General features: G+C 36.0%; 1 protein-coding gene across 1 annotated transcript in view; it reads right to left on the reverse strand.

Moving 5' to 3' along the window:
- Positions 1-539: 539 nt before the first annotated feature.
- The window catches only part of LOC145680551 (uncharacterized), a 50,524-nt gene continuing 26,903 nt past the window's right edge, over positions 540-24,160 (reverse strand). Inside the window, exons 8-12 of the mRNA XM_081751183.1 lie at positions 22,602-22,712; positions 21,189-21,250; positions 16,794-16,853; positions 9,976-10,215; positions 540-2,981 (exon numbers count right to left, since the gene is read on the reverse strand). Coding sequence (XP_081607309.1) covers positions 2,155-2,981; positions 9,976-10,215; positions 16,794-16,853; positions 21,189-21,250; positions 22,602-22,712 — 1,300 coding nt within the window. The 3' untranslated portion in view covers positions 540-2,154. The remainder of the gene's footprint in view (positions 2,982-9,975; positions 10,216-16,793; positions 16,854-21,188; positions 21,251-22,601; positions 22,713-24,160) is intronic.

The raw sequence follows: 24,160 nt of genomic DNA on the forward strand, positions 1-24,160 counted from the left end.
ATCGCATTAACAGGCAGAACAAAACTATGAAGTCATATAATTAAGGTCGAATGAGGTGTTTTTTGTAAGAATAAGTATGTCGATTTTCATTCTTGGTATATTCCTTAGAATTATACACGAATAATGATAAAAGAACCTAATGCGGGGTTGTAGAAATTGTAATTGTAATTTGTATGTGTTTCTTCTTTCTAACTCAATTACATCGTCAAACATTATCTCATATACGTATGATACTAACAGAAATCTATTTGAATTTTCCACATTGAATTTGTTCAAATATCCCTTTAATAAAATAACAGAATCTGTTCGGGATCGATCCCAGATCACACGCACACGAAAAGCGTGTGTGCTTTTGAGCAATCTGTGTGTGCAAGCAAAAAGAATGTTAAAGAAAAATGAATGCTGTAGTTCTGACCAAAAAGCACGCACCCCCAGCACGAAGCATCTATTATTACATAATCTGACATACAGAAAATTTTGGAAACATATTGATTAATAGATCCCATATTTCATGCAAACCTTGAGATAAAAAGGACAAATTACATAATAATCTCACATTTATTTTTATGATTACACTGTACATCAGAGTTGATACAGTTAGGTGAAACTGTTTTCTCAATATAAAAAAGTACGCATATACAATACACAATTGTAAACTTCACCATTGCACATCAAGGACAGACAAGAGTTGTAATGTTAAAGAAAATAAATTATATTCATTGTGTATAGGTAGACCTCGATTATTTATTATACGATGAAACCTACAAGTATATCAAGAGACTTCATGGTATTAAACTGGAAGAATTGTTTGAGTCTTACTGTTTTCATATTACAATACAAATAACGAACTCTACAACATAAAAAAAAAAAAAAAAAAAGTTACACATGTACTATGTTAAATAACTCAGGTAACATCAGTCACTGCTTGAACTAAAATCTTGCTAAAAAGCAATGTAGCGTGAAATGTACATTTTCGAAGCTGGAATGTACCTAAGATTAAAAAAAAAAATACAAAAAATAAATAAATAAAGGCACTATTAACCACATTGTTATTTTGTTGTTAGATAGCTGAAGTTCTTCATATTTTGTTAATCTTAATTCATGGAATTTATACGATAAAATAAACTCGTAATTACATAAAAATATGTACCTATTGGCATAAAATACATTCACGTATACGCTGTAGTGATATTTTATTTCACATCACTGTTCGTAACAGCGATACTTTTGAACTCATTTTTTTCTTTTTCTTTTAAATATTTGTTTTGCTCTTAGTTGCAGGCAAATTCGTGTAAATTTCACTCCTCACTATGTTTTGTAAGAAAAAAATCTTCTCTCACTATATTTGCATGTAAACGTAACTTGTTTTATAGTGCCTTAACAGGGACATAATCGAAAATCCATAGCTTTTCGTTTTATGCACATTGATTGCACTCTCATATACTGGTACCTACGAATTCCAGATCTAAGCATACGTATGTAACACACACACACACGCATTTATCATTTTAAATTTATTAGTAGAACATATTTACTTTAATCTATTTTATAATTTTCGTCTTCAGTATTTTACACCGTAATATACTGTAAAACCAATCTAATACCACTTAGCTATAACGTTTCCTAGCACTTACGAAATACTATTAGGATATTAAAATATACACAGTATTCCTGAAGCCCTAGGAAGCTACGTACTAAAATGGCGATTTAGTTCTTTGATTTTACAGTAAAACAGGTGATGGGACTCGTGACTACAACCTGATGGCCTGCAAGAAATTTAATTCATATTTTATAAAATAAACCAGTAACATTTAAAATATTCATTCAATAATATAAAAATGGTACCAATTGCAATATAACTACAGCTTGTAAATTCTACAAAAAACTTCAACACAGACCTATTCTACAAAGAATAACCACGCGTTTATTAAGAGAAGTACATGTATAGGTTTTCACTGTACACACACAATAAATACATTTTTCTTTACAAAAATTAGGCTCATCCTTGCATAATTAAAACAAAAAAATTAGTAACTACTTCTTTATATCTTCGTGAATGTAATATATGCAACAGGTAATTTGACAATTTCGATATTTTATACATAATTACGAGTTTCGTTCGATACATTTCGAGTTCTCAGGTATCACCAATACTCAACGATGACCTGCACTTTGATTATAACCGTAGCCATTTGTCAACGACTGCTGCTGATGTCCATATGATGACATTGGTGCACCCCGATACGAAGAAGTCGGTCCCATTCCATTAGCAGTCTGACCACCGCCAAATTTGTTTTGACTCGGGGGAGGTGGTGGTGGAGGACTGCTCATTTGTAGCAAAGAAGGAGGTGGCCCACTTCTCACACTTGACACTTGATTGTTCGTCGATGCATACATTTGTTGTCCAGAGAACATTCCTCCTCGCCCTCCACCTTGATTACTGGAAGCATTCTGATTAAAATTTTTGCCGCTATTTTGCATTGCAGGGACCGGAGTACTCATAAGAGGTGGAGGACCTTGAGAATTCTGGTTCATTACGAGACCTCCGCGCCCGCCTCCTTGACTACCGTATCGGTTCAAACCCCCGCCCATGTTCATCCCCTGGTTGTTATCTGCACTTGGGCCTCCCATAGATGGCATAGAATTCCCCATCATACCATTTGATAACTGAGACCCATTTCCGCTGTTCCCATAAGAAAATCGTCCCCCAGCACCACCTTTACTTCCTCGTTCTTCTCGACCAGGCCGATCACGATCTACTCGATCCCGGTCACGATTTGATCGATCCCAGCTCCTATCTCGGTCGGATCCTCCTCCACCACCAGAAGCAGCAGTAGCAGGCCTTCCTCCGCGTCCCCCTCCACGATCGAAGCCACGTGACTCCCTATCACGGTCTCTGTCACGATCACCTCGGCTGCCGCGACCTCCTCTGTCACGGTCTCCTCTGTCTCCTCCTCTGTCATTCTTCCAACGATTACGACCTGAAATCAAATAATACAAAGTAAATAGTTGTTGTACACGTATATGTGAAGTATTTTAACAAAAACTTTTCAAAATCTCAAGCAGAATCTAATAAGCAGGCCGTTGAATTATACGTATTTACAAATTACCAAAACATACATGTACAATAAAATATGTATTTTAAGAAACATTTATTTTGGACAGGATGGTCGGTAATTAGTATAGTATGAAGATGAAATAATGTATTGAGACTTTCATAGAAACGCCAATTACACTGGTCGAAGTCAGTTTAGTTACAGAAAGGAAAACTTCTGATTCTGACTAATTTCAGGATGCTGAATTCGAAATTGATAGCCGTTTTACTACATTAGCTCGTATTTTGGCGTTATGCATTGTTGCCAATTTTGCCATTTTGTAGGGACGGCTTCAATTGCCATCGAAGTAACCGGTCTGACAATGCTATTTGAGTAAAAATAAATTAGATTTCACTCATTTAGCGACAGATAGAACCCCCCTTGTTGTTGGCATATATATATAAAACAATGAATACCGGGAGGACGGGGAAGATTGAAATGCTTGACACTTGTATTCCTCCCCCTCCTTTGTTTGTTTTTAGACCACTGAAACCGGTTTAAAAAATAGGGTCTATGTAGCAACAATGAGCGGCACTATGACGCGGGCGAAAAAAGCGCCGACTGCGCCGTTATTGCGTGGCTCAGTCTTGCTCTTATGCATTGCAGTAAGTAATCTCTCAAGTGTATAAGTATTTTGTCGGGAGAATCGACTTGGAATTTTTACGTCAGTAACTTCAGTTTTATTTTACCGTATTTTTAGAACTGTTTGCCTGTGTTTTCAGTATCTTTTAGTGATTTTATGGAATAAGTAGTTGTGCTGTTGCTCTAAGTTTCGCTTTCCTGTGCAAAATGTCAAGTTCTTCCCGCAGAGGATGTAAAAACTCACTGGACAGATTTTGTTATATCTGTGGCGTATTTATGGTTAAGTTGCAGATTAGATCGATAAATGATGACGTTAGAAAGCATATTTTTATTTTGGCTGCAAGATCGGTGATCAAGATAAAAGCTGGGCCCCTCATGTGTGTTGTTTGCGACTGCCTGGCTTAAAAGAAAAAAACGAAGGATGCCTTTTGCTGTTCCGATGATACGGAGAGAACTCCGGAATCATTATGATGATTGCTATTTCTGTATGACGAATACAGCAGGAAGTAACAAGAAACAACGTGCCATCAAATACCCAAACTTACAATCCGCGATCAGACCAGTGCCCATGGAGTAAATTTACCTGTACTTACTTCTCCGAAAGATTGGGAAACTATCGATATTACAGCACCTACAGGAAGCGATGAGGACACAAACTGCAGATGAAGATCCGAAAGACAGTTCCTTCCACGTAAAAGAGGAGCCTCACTTCATCCTACAACATGAGTTGAACGATTTAGTGAGAGAGTTACAACTTTCGAAAGAGAAAGCTCAACGTTTGGGTGCTAGATTCAAATAGTGGAATTTACTGGCTCCTGGAACTACTTACACTCACTACAGGAAAAGGAACGAGCCCTTTTCAGAATACTACAGAATGGAAGGTTCCCTTTGCGTATGCACGGACATCAATGGTCTGATGAATGAATTAGAAATTCAACATGATCCATCCGATTGGCATATTTTCATAGATTCGTCTAAGTACAGTCTGAAAGCAGTTTTACTTCATAATGGAAATAAGCTACCGTCTATTCCTGTGGCGCACTCTGTTTCGATGAAAGAGACTTACGAGAATCTCGCACTCATTCTAAATCATATTAACTACAAAGAATATGGTTGGCAAATTTGTGGAGATTTTAAAGTTATTGCAATATTACTTGGTCTGCAAGGTTGATTTACAAAGTACTGTTGTTTTTTGTGTCTTAGGGACTCAAGAGTCACAGGAAAACATTTTTCACAAAAAGAGTGGCTCCCCAGAGAGACATTTAAGCCCGGTACCAACAGAGTCAAGTATGAGCCTCTGATCGATCCAGCCAAGGTGCTGCTTCCACCTCTTCATATTAAGTTGGGCCTCATGAAGAATTTCGTAAAAGCTATGGACAAACAAGCTGAAGGATTTAAGTATCTTAGACAGTGTTTTCCACAACTATGTGATGGTAAATTAAAAGGAGGAGTTTTCACAGGACCTGACATTCGCAAACTTATCCATGACGAATTGTTTGAACAGAGTTTAAACGACAAAGACTTAAATGCCCGGCGTGCGTTTGTTCAAGTTGTAAAAGTTTTTTGGGGTAAAACTAAAGCTCAAAATTACGAGGCTCTGGTGCAGCAACTTCTGGTCGCATATGAAGCTCTGGGATGTCGCATGTCTTTGAAAATCCACTTTCTGCACTCCCACCTTAACTACTTTCCAGAAAATCTTGTAGATGTAAGCGACGAAATAGGAGAACAGTTTCACCAGGATATAAGAACGATGGAAACTCGATATCAAGAACGTTGGGACCCTGCATTGATGGGGCACTATTGTTGGTCGGTGAAGAGAGAGGACTCAACATTTCATAAAAGAAAAAAGTAAAGCAGATTGTGTTATTTGCAGAGGCCTACACTAACAGAATATATATAGTTTTTTAGTGCTAATACACATTAAGAATACGGCGTCAATTTTATTAAAGTTTAACTAACTAACTCTATGGCCTATGGAACTCGGAGGTTCAATGCCGCGTTCACAGAAGCTCTCCACTGACTTCTATCCTTAGCTAACTGCATCCAGTTTCTACTTTGTATTCCTATCTCTCCGAGATCCATCTTAATATTATCCTCCCATCTGCGCCTAGGTTTTCCTAATCAGAAAAAAATAGTTATGGTTATTATTCAGGCTATTAATGTTCATGACTGCTGCAATGGTTGAGGTAGGGAAGTTAATGGCTGCAGTCGCGATCTATACGAACACTTTATATAGACATTTTATATTCAAAACGAAGCGTCTTCCACTCAATATTTTATATATATATATATAATGTGCGTTTGTGTGTGTGTAATAGCAGGCAAATTTCCATTTGTGAGCAAAAAGTAGTTATAAAAATGAATGCAGCTGATTACTAACAAATGACGAAAGAACGCCTGTTGCAACCACTGTATACATTAAACTTGATGGGAAATGAAAAGATCAAAAATATAAGCTGCTACACCTATGTAATTAGAATATTGGAAAATGAAATGGAATCTTTTAAGTTTTAGTCCCATGGTTATGCCTGCTAGGCTAAAGGAGACGGTAATAAGAAATAAAGGAAAATGGTGGAATGAAAGAAAGTTGGAGGAAACGGGAGAACCCGAGAAAACTCAGGCACACAGTGTTTGTACCTTACAATTAGAATGCTGAATTTACAAAAGTATAAAGAAATTGTGCGAGCGGCAAATTTAAACAAATTCGTATTTACTAAATAGAATACATTTATATTGTAGAAATCGTTTCCATTACATAGATTATTCATAAAATTCAAAATCTATTAGACAGTTAAGGCATGGATAATTAGAGAAATACGCATATTAAGTTCTTTTTTTTCTTCAATACTATCTCATTTTATGTGAACGTAACTACCTTTCAAGAACTTGCAACGATGAACGCAACTAGGTTTATAGATATTTATTATGACAAGGTCCCCCCCCCCCAAAAAAAAAAACTGACTTCATAATTTCGCTGACTTTCCCTGACACAAATTCTTGTTTTCCCTGACATAAATTTTGAATATAAATGGGAAGATATGAGGCAAGTTCTATCATACATTTTTTTAACGACCTCCTCCATCCCCATAGTCGTCCAACACACCTCTTTAATTACCATTTACATATTTTGTTATGATCAATAAGAGTAATTGTTATTTACACAAAATTTATCATGCAAGTACCTATGTATGATACAGTATCACATACCTTGACATTGCAAATTAAACTTTTTCTTTTGTTTGAAAAAACAATAAAATGCAATATTAACATGCAGTCAAGAATACATTGCGAACTATCCCTGAGACCTATTACTATCAATCCTAAAATGAAATTGAATCTTTAACTTTTACATTCCACGGCTATGCCGTCTACGCTAAAGGAGACGGTGATGATGAGAAATGAATGAAATGGTGGAATGAAGATAGTGGGACGAAACGGGGCACACGGTGTTTGTCCACCACAAAGTTTACCTAGCATGAGCTGGGATCAAACTAAGGACCCCATGAACCAGAGGTGAATGCTCCACTACTGAGCCACTGTGACCCACTATCAGTCCTAATATTGCCAACTCTGAGACATGTTAATCTTCACATTTACATTTTTTGAACAGAATCTTGTTTTGCTTTCAATTTTTGAATTTGTTCTACGAGAGCGTCGTGTTCTTGTTTGTAACATAATTTCAGTTGTTTCTTCTTTGCTTCCAATTTCTTAACTTCAGCACTTAGTTTTCTTTCTTCACCTTTGATTTTACTTTCCTCTGCACTTTTAATTCATTTATGTTTAAGCTATTCACCATAGCGTCTCCGAGCTTAATGAACTCAAAGAAGCATTCTTCGATTAAGAGGAACAGATTCTACACCTCCATAGTATATAACTGTATCATGTACTTGCCTCTGTGCTACCAGAGAATCTTCGATTTGGTTTTCTACAATAAGGATCTTATTGACTAAGAGCCTGCCCTTTACTGAAACATTGCCGTAGGATGAAATTAAACATTTTCACAATATTCCACAAATTAGAATATTCTTGTTTCTTGGACATTACCTTTGCAAAGAGGTCATCTAACCCGATGCTGCCCATCTTCTCTTCGTATTCTCTGAAGTCCAATACAGAAAGATAAATTGACACTGCTTTCTCAGCTACAGAAGCAGATGTTCCGTTATGCTCATGCAGAGTTTGTAGGATGCGCTTCATCCTAGCCTGAGCAAGTTCTGAATTGTTCTTTTGTAGCCTGGGGTCTAAAGCTGACAGAGAACGTACCAGTTTGTACTTCAGAGGGCTCCTCTTCACAATCTTTTTGATTGTGTCCAGCAAAGAGTTTCGACAGTCAAGCCTGAAAATTAGTTGTCTGATGCTTTCAGTTCTTTCAGTAATTTTTCTATTTGGTCTAGGAATTAATTCGTGCGGGTGGACAAGAGATGGCGCAACGAACGGAGCGTCCCACAGTTCCGTGTATCCACACATGTGTTGCAAACCCCTGTCATCGCGTATCGTTCGTAGTATAGGGCAGTGGATTAAAGCGTCAAAAACACCAGTTTGTAGTTAAGTGAACATGGCGCAATTTGTGCCTGATAAAGTGTTTTTGCGGGGTGTCCTGCTGCATTACTTTAACATGCAGAAAAGTGCGACTGAAAGTCATCGTATTTTGGTGGAAGTGTATGGTGACCATGCTCTAGCTGAGCGAACGTGTCAAAAGTGGTTTGCACGGTTTAGAAGTGGTGATTTCGGCTTGGCAGACCAAGAGCGAGCTGGACAGCCAAAAAAATTTCAAGACGAAGAATTGACAGCATTGCTCGAGCAGGATTCGTGTCAAACGCAGGAACAACTTGCAGCAGCATTAGGCGTTGATCAAACAACAGTCTCCAAACGCTTGAAAGCCATGGGAATGATTCAAAAGATGTCACATTGGGTTCCACATGAATTGAAAGACAGAGACGTTGAAAGACGAAAAACCATTTGCGAATTGCTGCTTCAACGACAAAGCAGAAAGGGGTTTCTGCATCGAATTATTACGGGTGATGAGAAGTGGATCCATTACGAGAACCCTAAACGAAAAAAGGCCTGGGTGAAACCAGGTGAACCAGGTCCATCACAACCAAAACGAGATATTCACTGTGCAAAGGTTATGCTGTGCATATGGTGGGATATGAAAGGTGTGGTGTACTATGAGCTGCTGCAACCGGGTGAAACTATGAATGGAGAACGTTATCGACGATAATTAATGCGTTTGAAGCAAGCTCTGGCCAGAACACGACCAGAATGGGAGAACAGACATGATAAACTTATTTTTCAACATGATAACGCTCGCCCACATGTCGCAAAACCGGTCAAAACCTATTTAGAAAATGTCGGATGGGAAGTTTTACCCCACCCGCCGTATTCACCAGACGTTGCTCCTTCGGACTACTACTTGTTCGATTGCATGAACAACGATTTGATTGGACAGCGGTTTACTTCTTCAGAAGATATCGAAACATGGGTCTCTGACTGGATCGCTTCCAAGGATGAGGACTTCTTTCGCCACGGAATCCGTACATTGCCTGACAGATGGGCGAAAGTGGTGGCTAGCGATGGACAATATTTTTCTTAAGGTATTTATGTATTTTGTGTTTGTACTACAGCTTCAATGTGTGCGTACCAACCGCACGAATTAATTCCTAGACCAAATATCTTAAAACCGATGCCCACGAAGATGACAAGTCATACTTCGATTTTTGCTTTTATATGATCAATTATCCCTTTCTCTGTCTCACACACACACACACACACATCATAACATCATTCCATCACTGTCATTATGGGAATGTAATATTGTGGTCCTCTTTACATGTCAATCTGTACAACTGATACAAAGGAAAGAATGTTAGAGAAGCAATGTTAGATTGAAAAAAAAAAAGAAGAAGAAGAAGAATATTACACTTATACATTTACGTTTCCTGACTTTCTCTGATTTTCCAGAATGTGGAAACCCTGTACGAATAATACGTGTTCTTTATGTGCGATTAGTACAAAGATTAATTTAATTATTTGAAGTTTGAATGAAGGGTAGGGGAAAAAACAAGGAATGTCCATGTGCGTGCTTTTTCGGGTGCTTTGTCCTATCTGTTGGTGACTCTTGGTACTATTTGACTGTATATGCCATGCATGCGTAGATGTAGAAATATCCATGTAAAAAGGGGGAAAAATTTGACTAACCCTATTCTTTTTACGCTGTTTTCAATATTAAAACGCCGTTTTCTCGAAAATGCAATTTTGTGACATTCCTTCTTTTTTTCCCTTACACTTTAAATATACTCACCTTTGCCACCAGATATTGACTTAGACATGTCTGACATTTCATATAACTTGGGGTTAATGACTTGATTCGCTTCTTTTAAGACAGAGATTAAATCTGCAGCCTGTTTCATGTTGGCCGGTGTAAAGAAAGTATATGCAGTTCCTGTTCTCTGTGAGCGTCCAGTTCGACCAATTCGATGCACGTAGTCTTCCGAACACGCAGGATAATCAAAGTTTATAACAAACTTTACGTCTTCCACATCTGAAATTTTTTGACATATTACAATATGGATCTATGAACAGCTTTTACATCAATACTCAGTCTTTAATATGAAAAGACAATTTCTACACACAGAAATAAGTGAAGTGCATACATCTTTATGAATGATAGAAAAATGAATCACACAGAAATATTAAAATGTGAATATGATATGTATTATTAATGATATACACATTGAGATATGCCGTAATTTTTAAACGTACAGAAACAAGATAATGATAGAATTACTCTAAGCAAAATTTTAACATGTAATATCTTGAATTAAAGAAGGTACCTTCAGTGAAACTGAAATGCAATGAAGTAAGATTTTAAAAAATGTTAAATGACACACATTCTGTACTCACATATAAGGTAATCCAATTACCTAATAATATCATTACAATTTAACAGATTAATTTAACATCGATAAACGTATACGAAACCATAATAGGTTTAGCCAAATTATTATGAAGAATTTGTTTAACATTACCATGTTTCGATTACAGTCTAAGATAGTTTATTGTACAAATGATAAAAACAAAGTCAATCTATATTAATAGCAATAATCATTAGCTTATAAATGTTTTTTTAGTACCTGAACGATGTAATAACATAAAAATCTGGCCGCTGGACCGGAAACTTAAATATCAGCTTACGAATTGTCAGATGATTCGTTTAATCCGTTAATTATTAAAGCGTCAAAAACGATATAAAGAAGCTCGCCGCATCGCTCGGAACTCAGTTAACAGCAACCACTCGGCAAACATGGTATCGCGGTTCGAGTGTCTGTCAGTCCAACGCCCACAGTTTTCTGTATTACCTGTATTATAAGTAATTAAGGCTAGTTAAAATTAAGTATTCCTCATTTTATTAAAAAAAACACTTGTGATGGCAATATTATTGGGACTTTATCATTTATATAACGTTAACTTTCCAAATATATGTGATGTAGGCATCCATCTGCATTTCTGAAAAGAAAATAAGATACCCCTTGAACTGAGCTACACCATGAAAAAGTTCATTTTCAGTCTGCTTTGGTTCGATGCCGTACTATTTCCTATTTTAATTACTTTAAAAAACTTAACTGTTAAGATTAACATGAGCTTTAATTCTTTACTGTATCACTTAACAATGTTAAGATCGTATCAGAGAATTTCAAACTGCCAACGAATGAATTATAAGTAATCAATCACATCTATTTAGGCTTTAATAATTTATACTATCAAGTTACAAAATATATTATTCTAAACATTCAAAACTAAATTTCCTAGTTTAACAGACATGATATATCAACTGTATCTTAACAGATAGTAATATCTACGAAATACTTTGTCAAAACTCAGAAGTAAAGTGCCAATTAAATTCACTTTAATGCCAGATTTACTATTCAGAATAATTTGGCTAAACGAAATACTACCTTATTTAGAATGAACATGCACACAAAAATTACAGTGAAATCTTAAAATCTGTACGTGAAGTTCTTAGTATAACAAGACCATGTAAATGTTATCTATCGAATAAAGAAACAAATATAGTCGAGCATACGCCATCTAAAATACCAACAGTTTTCAGCTGTAAGTAATGCCAGGGTTTCACTGCGTAACTGGTAATGGAAGGCTTAAATGAGGAAACGATTTCCAATATATGCTCGGAACATATTTTCAGAAGGAATATTGCTAAGTTTCAAAATTCTTCGATTAAACTAAAGGAAAAAATTCTCTACTTTCGCTGTTCATAGATTAAGGTACGGATGATTCCCAGTCTCCAGAAATAATAGCGATATGAACTGATAAGCAAACAGACACTACCCAACTAAAGTCTGGCCGGTAAATGTCTTTTATAAGCTGCAACGCCGAAAGTTGAATATTTGAAACTTTAAAAGTATTTGAAAACGTCTTTATATTAAAGTATAATTCATTTGTAACTATCACTAATCTCCTTTAACTTATACAATATGACAAAAGGACATCTCTGCGCAAAAAAGGCATAAGCAGATATGTTTAATTTTCTAATTTTACAGGAGAAGGTATTAAAGTTTAAAGTGTTCTGAAAAATAAGACTAAAATCTAGGAAACAGATTTTATTTATCATCATCTTTGGATACACTAAGCACATTTAGCTTATATTACTTTGGTCACGCATAGATCTCACCCCAACAGGCTTAAAAGTACAAAAATCCGTATTTCGCAAAAAGTCAACATATCTGCTTATGCCTTCTTTGCGCAGATCTAATACAGTGAAACCTGTCAACTTGGCCACCTGCTTATCTTGACCTAGTTCGTCTTCGCATTTTCCCATAAGACATTCGTTACTTACTACTCTATAAGTTGGCCACCTGTCTATCTTGGAAGTTGGCCACACTGAAGCAATGTTTATCCTATGATGATAATGATAAATTTACCTGCGTATCTTGGCCACGCAAAATACCGTTTTGTTATTTTTCTTAACTCTTTCGTATTCCCATATGAGAGGCAGATGTACTGGGAGAAAAGAAGCAAGGATTCGCGCGATTTGCTCTTGGAGGTCAATGGCCAGAAGACTACCCTGATAAAGGGGTGGTGAAGGAAGATGTGAATAAGAAAAAGCACGTACTGGAATTCAGGAAATGGCTGTACGTATTTGTTTACCCTGTCTGTTTTGGTAAAACCATTAGCTATATCAGCTCCTCTCATCAGCGGGGAGCTTTACTAATGACGGAAAATTCTCAAGGGTAAAACTAACCATCTCAATTGTCAACTATTGGCACCTGGCGGCTTGTCAAAAGATAGCGGATTTTTTGAGATATGAATTCCCTCAAGATTTTCCCAAAACATCTTTTGCTCCGAAGGAAACACTTCTAGCTCATTAACAAGAAGTAGTTAACTACAATATTAGAATGTGCATATCTGCCAAAAAGAAAACAAATACGTCTAGAATGAACCACCATTCAGTAACAGGTGAAAAGAAGTCATATAAATTGCATATGAATTTCTGAATTTTTAACTTAGCTTTTCTTGTTTTCAATCTGAATAACTCAGTGTGATATAATATCAATTTCAATAAACTGCGTACATACGCTTCTATTTCATGGTTGTTTGTGTTATTGTGTTTTCAATCCGAATAATCCAATGTACTAGACTAGTTTTCAGGAAGAGAAAGGTATGCACATATATTAAACATGCTATAGTAATATTTTCTAGTACTGTATATTTTTATGATTACTCTATATACATTATTTATAAGTAGCTCTCGTGCCACTGCTTATTAAAATTTTACAATCAAGTAATACTAGAAATCCTATTCTAAAAATACACCAATCACACTTGTTTTCTGTAAGTTGGCCACTTTTCGATGGAACCGATGATGGCCAACATAGACAGGTTTCACTGTATTTTATTTTATTTCATTTCATTTTATATGCAAAAAAGTAGAACTTCAGAAATCAAGTACTGCATATTCCAAAATTCAAGACGAGCTTTTTTGTTCGTCTTGCTTTCGCGATACATGATGTGGAGTTTTTCTTTACTGAACAGAATCACGAAGCCTTGAATGTTCGCAGATTTAAGTGGACCCTGCCAACGAGGGAGACTTTAGGGAACTATATTTGAATTGATATATAGTGTAGTTTAATAATATGTTTTGAAAATATATTCAATATTTTTTTTTAATTCTTTGTTTAAAGAGTGGAGATCGTCTTGGGTTCAAAAATATAGGTATTTCTGACCTTTGCCAAATTGTAGCTTATTACTTCTCCAGAATAAGCTCTCTACTTCGAAGCCCCGAAGAGCTTAAGCCGACTAGCCGGCGATTCTTAATTGAAGAACGTGTGGTCCAAGTCCTAGCTCGGTTGATTATTTTCTTGATTGAACCTCACTACTTCTGATCAATTAGTTTCCTAATATACTTATAATGCCGTTCTAAATTCAGTATATCTAATGCGTTTGGAAAACGTATAATCTAGATTTCACTGCATACATTTGTGCAAACTTCTCTAATTATTAAAGACATCATTATCCTGTTTCAATAACGTTCAATATATCTGGGGAAAGAAAACACATTAAAATACATGCAACTTATTTAAGTGAAAAAAATCCCAACTTTGAAACAACTTGCAATTTAAAAAACAACACTACTGTGATTAAATAGCTTATCAGGAAAAAACTAAATTGGTATTTACCTGCACCATGCATGAAACTTTGAAGAACTGAGAATAAGGTGCAAACTCCAAGACTTGTGCTCACTACTGTCATGTTGTATCCAAGTGGACGGTAACATATGCATCCACCAAACTGAACTTTCATGCCGTGTGCCCTACTAAGGCTAATTTCGCTCTTCACTCGTCCATACTATACACGTAAAAGTTCTTCCGTTTTATTTTTCAGTTCAAAAAAAATATTCAAATAGTTGCAGTATATGAGTGAGCAAATAGGCACTTAGAACATGCACCTTGACAGCTCTTTTATGTTTTGTTTTGTTTTTTTCTATTAAAAAAAAAGAAAGCGAATCGGTTCCTGCGACCTATTCTCTCTCACCAATATCCCATCCTACAGAAAACGAGACACCAGGCCCAAAATCGCTGCTACCATACCAGCAACCCAACCTGCCTGCTTGTGGTTCCATCTAGGTGTGGGCCCAAAACATGCCAACCACTCGTTTACAAAGCAGCGGGCTCAGGCGACGAAAGGCCTTCAAAACCACACACATATAATCTGGCTAATTTACATGTTCAAAACCATTGGCTGGGCGAGCCCTGAGGCACGGCAGGGCAGACAGGTGAACTCAACAGCGCGGACAGGAGGAGTCAATAGTCCTCACCGACCGCACTCACACAAACTCATGGCAAATTGTCAAGACTTACTCCTGGGCTCTGACTGGCAACGTGGCCCAGTGAGTAGCCAATCAGAGGCACAGCCAGACGTTAACAATTTCTTTATCTCGCCTGTGCCTCTGCAAGAAAAAGAAAAGAACCAGACTGATTAATGAATCGGATACCACGAATGATGCCCAAAAATTATTTACCTTAACATTTTACAATACAAGAAATTGAAATTTTTCATCGTAGTAAATTTATTACCGTAATTATGGCAAACTCCTTAAAGGAAAATATAAACTGAAAGAACAATAAGTACAACTCATCACTTGAAAACTTTAATCACTATCGCAATACAATATAAAGAATAAAACTAACTAAACTCCTATGAAAATATGTTTTTTGATACTTTGTACAACAAAAAATAACTTGTATACTGTTTCACGTGAGAATGTTTTGCCACTAAACTAATTATAAAATTAAATTTTAATTAAATTAGCAACAGTATGTTAATAAAATTCAATCAAGTATACACATCGTGTACATTTTAATCTTTAGTAAACAAACTTTTAGTTAGGAAAAAATGTGTACTAGATGTAATATAATAAACAGTGATATACCTTCTAATGTTCTAATTGACAGATATCTAACATACGTGTATGCTATTACCAAGTAAATCTAGTATTTGTATTAATCCGTTGAGAGAAAAAAGAACGTTTTATTAAATAAGAAAAAAAAATTACTCCAAATAAACATCACAAAAATACTTGTACGTATGGCTCAAATGTGTTTGATCGCAAGCTGTATCTTCTACTTTAAAGGTAAATAATTTAAAATCCCTAAGGAAAGTCGTTAATAACTGTACTAACTGTCACTAGCAAATAAATTTCACTCCAATATATTTATAAGATATCTGTAGTAACGTGAAATATGAATGTACGCACACAAACAATAAACAAAATATTCTCAAACCCCCATTACCTTCTTTTGCACAAAATACTCAAGCACAGTGATGAGCTCGTATATTGGTCTTTCACTCCTACAACGGCAAATCCACCGCAGACAGTCACAAAACTAACACTAAATCAATGACTCTTCTTTTTATATATACAGATGTTTTATAAAGAAATTTAGCATGAAATTAATAATGCACTACGAACTCAAATTATCACTAGTTACTTAGATTTTTTTAAATATAAATTTTTACGTGTTACTTCCCTCAATACTGGAGTTTGCTTTTCTAATTAAATACATGCAATTACGATTTTCATTGTTAAGAACATAGATACACATATTCCGTTTAAAGATCCTAAAGAAATTATTAATATGAACCGTCTCCATTCATACGTAACCTCATTCTCACGCAAAATTTATGAGCACACACACACACACAAACACACATCTTTCAAATAAATTAATCAGTTTCCATTCAGTCTGAAATGAAACAGATATTTACATATAAACAAAGAAAAGATTGTCGAATGCACTGGATCTGGGCATCCCTGTAATGAGATACTGAGAAGGAAAAAAAATATATAGAACCGATTGTGTAGTAGTAAACCAGTCTGGACTCTATTCTCAGAATGCCATTATCTGCCCATGCCATACTTTCTTCAACTTTTCAATATTTTACTGTGATATAAAAAAGTACATAATTTAATAATCTTAAAAAACTGGACTTTTACCATTATAAAATGTGATTTGCTTTCAACATGATACATCATTATGTTCTACAAGCATCTGTCTATAACTCACTAAAGTGACAACACACGAAATTTAATTAATTACATACCCAGTCCTCTCGCTGCTACATCTGTGGCTACCAAAATTGGTGACTTCCCAGATCGAAATTCTGCAAAATGAGAGGTTAATTCTATTGGAGATATGAATTTCTTTTACATAATAGGCCCTCTTACCAAATTACATGGTAATTTCAACACGTCGCTTTACATTCCTGCCCCTATTATTATTATTAACCAACTACAAACCAAATCGCATGATTGTTGCCAAGACTGCAAGTTAGATTCACCTTATACTTAAGACCTAAAATTAAATTACTTCGATACAGACACACAGTTCCCCTACAAAACATCTGACTTCCTTCTACTACGACTCTCCAGGACATTACAGAATATTAGAGAATATCATATATACATACTGATAATTGCTCTTCGCTTGTGAGCACCCACTAGTTTACTGCAACACCTACGACCCAATCTAACTTAAAGTCTTCTTTCAACAAATCCAATATTATTTCACCCAATTTATATAGGCAAATTAATTGCGAAACGCAGAAAAACTCCGCCACATAACCTTAGGTATCATCTCTACTAAGCTTCCCAGGTTTTCTTCTTCCCCTTCTTATCGGAAGTTCTACGTACCCATCGACTCGGTCGGATCATGATAGTCATCTGAAGTTATTGGTGAACGCAATTCGTAAAAATAGACAAATGACAACATTGCAGATCACACAGGCATTCAGTGAGAACCTGGGAACAACAACTACCGAACATACAGTGCGACAGGAACTGAAAGATACGGGCTTGCAAGTGCACTCCACATGCAAACTATATTCGACCATGATAAACAAACAAACACTACTTCTGGGCGAAAGACTAGTCCATAGGATGTGGAAATATGGAAACAGGTGTTGTGAAGCGATGACCGAAGATTTACTATTTTTAAATCCGATGGGAGACGACGAGTGCGACGGGAACAGAAAGAACTCTTTATCCAAAATTCATTAATCATCTTGAGCAAGCTGAAAGCGGCAGTGTACTTGTCTGGGAAGCTTTTGGATGGATTGGTGTGAGGTCATTAGTTGCCCTATGTCACAGAACTGGTGAAGTGTATCTGAAATATATGGAAAAAGATGGCAAACCCTTAATGAAAGACTGGTTTCCGGATGGTGATGTGCTTTACCAGGATAATAACGCGACGCAATATCGGACCGACGCTTGTTCAGTGGTGGTTTACTGACAACGCTGGACTGTTTGCATTATCTGAATTGACCCACAAAAGATTGAAAAATCTCTGGGGGCAGTTGGAAACTCAGCAGAGTTTGACACAGCACTTCAGTAGGTGTGGAGCAAGATCCTCGACAGATGTCACAATCTCATAACATCATTCGCCATATTGAAGGCGTATGGTGCGCTAGGAGTTGAAGTACTACATAAGATATGGGACAAGTCATTTGGCCACGTATTTCCTTTCGGTATAGTTATGTTCATGTTTTTATATACCAAATATGTTGCAATCAAGAAAGAAAGAATTTGTATGCATCAAAGGAATCAATTCTACAGAAGAGTAATAAAAAATTCCCATGAATGTGATGAGATTTTCGAATTTTAGAGATTGAACTGAAAAATTTACACACTGTACACTGTGTAGATATTCAACAACGTGATGCACTTGAAGAAAATTTAACATGACAGCAAAACAAAATGAGCCTCAATTGGAATACAGTAAACCGAAGTTGACCTCCATAAGAAATAAGCTCCAGAATATATATTTAATCGTGATAGTAACTTAATAACTTTTATTTTTTACCTTACTTCTCGATCAGGCGTTTTATACAAATTTCTACTTTTTGGGCTTGCTCAGTTCATTATTTACTTATCCTTCACGAGCGGATCCAGTAATTATAATAGAATATTCAATAACAGATCTCGTAGTTACTCTATGTTTATTTCGTTTTTATGTCTTACATTTTCCTAAAAGTGATCCTTTATGAAAATCGAACACAAGATTTCGCGAATCAAAATCAACGTACTAACCTTTCAGATATTCAACATCTCTTAATAAAAATCAAATGAAATTAAAGAATTATGTATATTCTTGAAGAAGGTCTTGCACTTACTTTTTCTATAAACATAATTATACATACAAAATCCGCCAGAAAAATGTATGCACTGTTTAAAAAAATACATATATATCATATTTCTTAATTACATTTAATTATTGTTCAAACATGTGTTACAAACTTTCAAGTAAGCATATGTTTACATTAGATGTTGAAAATGTTGGCCGTTGACGGCCAAACACCTAACAGAAAGACGAGCAGTCGCTGCAATGTATCAATGGACACTGAAGCAGCACATGTCTCTGTAATCTTCCATGCGCCTCAAACTTGTCAACAATGCGTTTGATTGTTAGGCGGGTTGGTGGTTTAGTACCAAACTCCCCCCTCCACTGACGCTGCACTTCGATGGCGTTACCAAACCTAATAAAACACTTCAAAACGTACTTACGTTGCTGGAACGACGCCATTTTCTTATCTCACTAATCATGCTGACAGTACCGACATCTGTTGGGCGAACAACCATACTACAACATACTTAAATTTCAGAACAATTGTCAATGCCAGTATCCTGATACAGGATGACAAAGAGTGTATACATTTTTCTGGGCGGACTCTGTATATAAATTTATCTTATTTATTATTCCTTCTCCTTTCTATACTTTTGCTATCAAACCATTCCACTAGTTTTATACTCTGATCCGCTAAGCTCTCTTCAACTTTCAACCTGGAAACACTTTCATGGAAACTTATGGAAATTATAACTGACTTTGCATTCCAATATGGCTTCCAATTGGAAGCTTTACTGCCTCTTTTCTGCTCATTTATGGTTTTCCTCTTTCTACTTCTTCCCTTTCTCTTATTATCGACGTAATAGTTTACGTCTAACACGAAGTAATTTTCGAAAATAGGACAGATTTTCCACAAGTACAAACATTATTTATATCTCTCAATTTCAAAGTGAACCATCACCTCAATATATTTCAATTAAGTACAAAGAGGCGCTGACAAGTCTTGAGCTTAATCCCTCTCGCGATGTTTGACAATAATTTCTTTACTGAAATTTGACTTAGGGCATTTAAGTAGATTAACGTGCCAAAATTCAAAGCCCTAATGCTTTTGATCTCCTTTTCCCCAAGTCTGAAGGAAAGAAAGTGTAAACTAGTACAAATTTCACTCGAAAGGAGTGTCGTGCTGATGAAATTTCAAAATGAAATGAGTTTTACGTCCTACGGATATGCCGACTAGGCTAAGGGAGATGGTAATGATGAGAAATGAATGGAATGATGGAATGAAGAAAGTGGAAGGAAACGGGGGAACCCCGTGGAAACCTACACACACCGCGTTTGTTTACCACAAAGTTCACTTGGCGCGAGCTGATGAAGTTTCAGTCAGAAAAGTTAGTAACGGAAATTTTTGATAAAGTGGTAGCAACAAGAGGGGACAAAGCTCCGTTAAATGTGGCGATAGAGAGAGAGGGGTGTTTCGACTTAGGACAGGACTTTTCAGCACCGAGAATTAGAAAGTCCAAGAAGACCTGTGGATTTTTTTCCCCCAGATTGTGGAAACTGATTGGCATGATGCTTGGAAACCATAAGCTATCAGTTAAAACTTTCGTAAAGATTGAAAATATCACGAAAGTGTGTTGGCTACACACACTACAACACACTGGAGATGAAGAAGGTTTCGATCGAACAGATTTCCAAATGCCTGAATGCTGACCAGAAGCGTAAACGTATCACAACTTCCACGGCAAATTAGTGGCAATTTAAGGGTGAAGAAAATAGACTTTCTTCTGGAAAAACTACTCACAATGGATAAGACCTTGTTATTTTTTACGACTTTGAGACAAAAGAAATTCCGAAGGTAAAAGTCATCAACCAAGAGTTTGATCATGTTTTTTGGAACAAAGATGGAAGTGTGTTCATCGATTATCTGTGAGTGAGTGTCACTATTACAGCAATAAATTACATTTCACCGTTGAGCAAAGTAAGGCATGAGTTGGTAGAGAAAAATGCCAGGGAACACTGGTAGGGTGTGTTATTTGTTTAAGACAATGCACCTGAACAATGCTTAGTGAAAATCCACCTTATTCACCAGATTTAGCACCTAGTGACTCTCACCTTCATCGAAGTAAATAAAAAAAAATTAAGAAGTAAGGAAACAACTTCCTACCCATGCAAATCAGAAATTTCAAGCCCAACCAAAAAATTTTTCCTGAAGGACCTAAACAAGTTACAGAAGTGGTATATGCATTCAATTTCGAGGGAAATACATTGAACAACAATCTACATTCACTCGGGTAACATAATTTGTTCTTAGTAACTCAGAACTTATCAGCATCCTCTCATACTTCTAAGTACCAGAAAGTAAAGTAAAGAATTTTACCTGCCAGAACCCAGTCTCTTTCAGGTTGAGATTTATCTCCGTGAATACACATTGCAGGCCATCTGTAAATGTAAGTTCTTATTAGTTGATTCTACAACATGAAAATTTTTTTTGTTTTTCACATAATATTGATTTCAAAAGATGTATGGCGATTGAAAAAAACTCCAAGATAAGAAGATTAACATCCATGTTAACTTATAAAGAAAACGCATATATACACATTATTTCCTTATAAAATTCAAGTGATTATAGTTAGTTGGGTTGTTCAAATGAAATATACGCAATATTCCAGATGACGTTGTAATGTAAGTAACGTAAATTTAACTCAAGTGAAAATTATAAGTGAAGTCCGCATCATTACTAATTAGTTTATCATTCATTCCTAAAGTAAGAACGCGTTCCCGTCATAAGTAACAGCTCCGAGTTTCGTAGAAGTCATAAAATAGATTCGCTCAAATCGGCTTAACGTGTATTTATAGTCACTTGTTTTCTTCATTTATTTACATCATATATAGCCAAAAATAATTTTACACACGAAATATTAACGGAAGAAAAAACGAAAAAAAAAATCGGGTTTGAAAAGATTTTATTAAAAACATATAATACATACAATGATGAATGATACATAAAAATATACAGAAACTTTCCAAATTTCCTTTCATCACACGATAGACATCTATGGCAGTCTAGTTCGCCCTCACATGCGCTCTAGCATATCCCTACTAATGGTCGTAAAAGCAGCTGTAATGTGATCTTGCAGTTCACCCAAAGTAGATGGTAGTAAAGGCACATACACTGTGTTTTTCGCATGATCTCAAAGGATAATAATAAACGTCAGACTGGGAGATCTAAGAGTTCATGGGCAAAGGGCTAAGTCATTTTCAGCATATGGCCCAATCCACGGCGTAGGGGTTCTTCGTTGAGGTACCACATAGACGTGTTTTGTGTTACGAAAAGAAGCCAACGTTGAACATTTGTAAACTTGTATGTCTGAAAGTTGGACAGTTTGTGTAATTTCATGTATCATTCGTTATTGTGTGTGTTATTCATTTTTAATACAGACCTTCAAAACTCGACGGTTCTTTTACAATCATCTTATACAAAGGTGAACTTGGTATTCGCCTGATTAGACTGGTACAAACTCTGAAGAAGAAAAAAAATGGCCGGTTGCGGGTATAAAAACTACTACGTAAGATCGCTTAATGTTTAATACGCCGCAATCAGCACGCCATATGATCAATCGTGTATGCTACTTGAGTAGCCCAAATGCAAACTACACTTCAAAATACAGAATACAAAAAATGTGCTGACCAGTCACCACGTCCATGAAGACAGTTAAATGATATCGGACGTGACTTACAAAAAAATCTAGAAAATAAATAATTAAATATTTATTCAACAGCAAAGACTTACCCATCCCGTCTCATCTTTCGTGTCAATTCGTCCACGCGGCGTTTTGTCTCCACAAAAATAATACTTTTGTTCTCTCTTTCAGCCATTATTTCTTCCAGTAATCTGTTTAGCCTACAATATAAGAACAAGGTATGTCAAGCAAATGATCATTAACACGCTCAGTTAAAATACTGGAAAAATGTTAATTCACAAACACCTACAATTGTAAGTTTGAAGTGGAATATGTTGATGGTTGATTTACTAACGTAAGGAGCAGTGAGAAGATTAGCAACAAAAAATTCACTACAGAAAATTTCGAATCCAATATTACGCAATCATCTTCATTCTTATTCCATTCTAATTCTTATAATCCTTCATTTCTAATCTTCCCGCTTTTCTCTGGCGTTCTGTCACGTAGAACAAAATGGGAGAGAAAACAACAAAAACATCAAGAAAAAAAAGACCACTACGAAAATGTAATACACTAACAACCTTTCTTGTAAGTTTGCTGAAGTTCCCCGTTCATGAAAAATGGAGTGGTCAAACTGTGTATTCTTTACTTATTTAACCACTCTCTTCCACTTGTTAATGAATCAATCTGTGTTGGTTTACATCTTGGTTGCTTTAGGATACACGAATTTCATTTTTGGTTTCAAATACAATTTCTAAACCTATATTACGTACTTTTACATACTACGTTAGATTTGGAGCGATATTCTGCTTCTGCATCCCTAAAATAACTAGTAAAAAGGAAACTTCCAGTTTTACGTCCCATGATTATGCTCTGTATTTGTTTGCTTATTGGAGTTTAGTGTCCCTTTTCAGCACCGACAGCTTACTACAGTTTAAGGTGAAATCCAAATCACCGTTCTATACTTTTCCTTCCGGAAATTGAACTTGGGACATTGTGCATCAAAGAGGAGGGCTACTGATTACGCCCTATATACTAAAGAACGATGATTAATTAAAGTACATAATTGTGAAATAATTACTGGAATAAGAATGTGGGAGGAAACAATTCCGAGAAAACTTATGGACACGATGAAACTCTTATGGCCCGGGTTCGAAACAGAGATCCTTCGCACAAGAGGTGAAAGCTCTACCACTGAGCCTGGAACAGCATGTACTTTAAAACTGAGAATAAGTTGGGCATATTCATTCATTTTCTGATATTTCGGTTTCAGGACTTTCTAATTCCCTAAATTTCATTTCAATTATGTAAATCGTTAAATAAATAACTGGTAAATATGTCGGCATGAAATAAATATACTATATACCTGGAATGGGTTTATAATGAGCAGCGTTGTGTCGTCTTGATACTTAAATTTAAGTAGGTGAGTTTACACTCTTTCTAATGTCAACCGTGAATTCAAGCAATCCTATAGCTAACACCAATAGCCTTAAACATTCGACTAACAGAAATCACTTACTCCAAATTTTCACTGTCGTGCGCCAAAGGCTACCTTTGAGGATCGTAACACCTGCTCGAGAATTCGTCCATGATTTGTGGTGACTGCCTTTTGCCGTCTAATCGTCTCTCTACTTTGACACAACATTGATCGAGTATGACGGAACTTCTC

The sequence above is a fragment of the Thermobia domestica genome, chromosome 3 (assembly GCF_964235325.1).
Source record: "Thermobia domestica chromosome 3, izTheDome1.hap1.1, whole genome shotgun sequence".
Classification (NCBI taxonomy): domain Eukaryota; kingdom Metazoa; phylum Arthropoda; class Insecta; order Zygentoma; family Lepismatidae; genus Thermobia; species Thermobia domestica.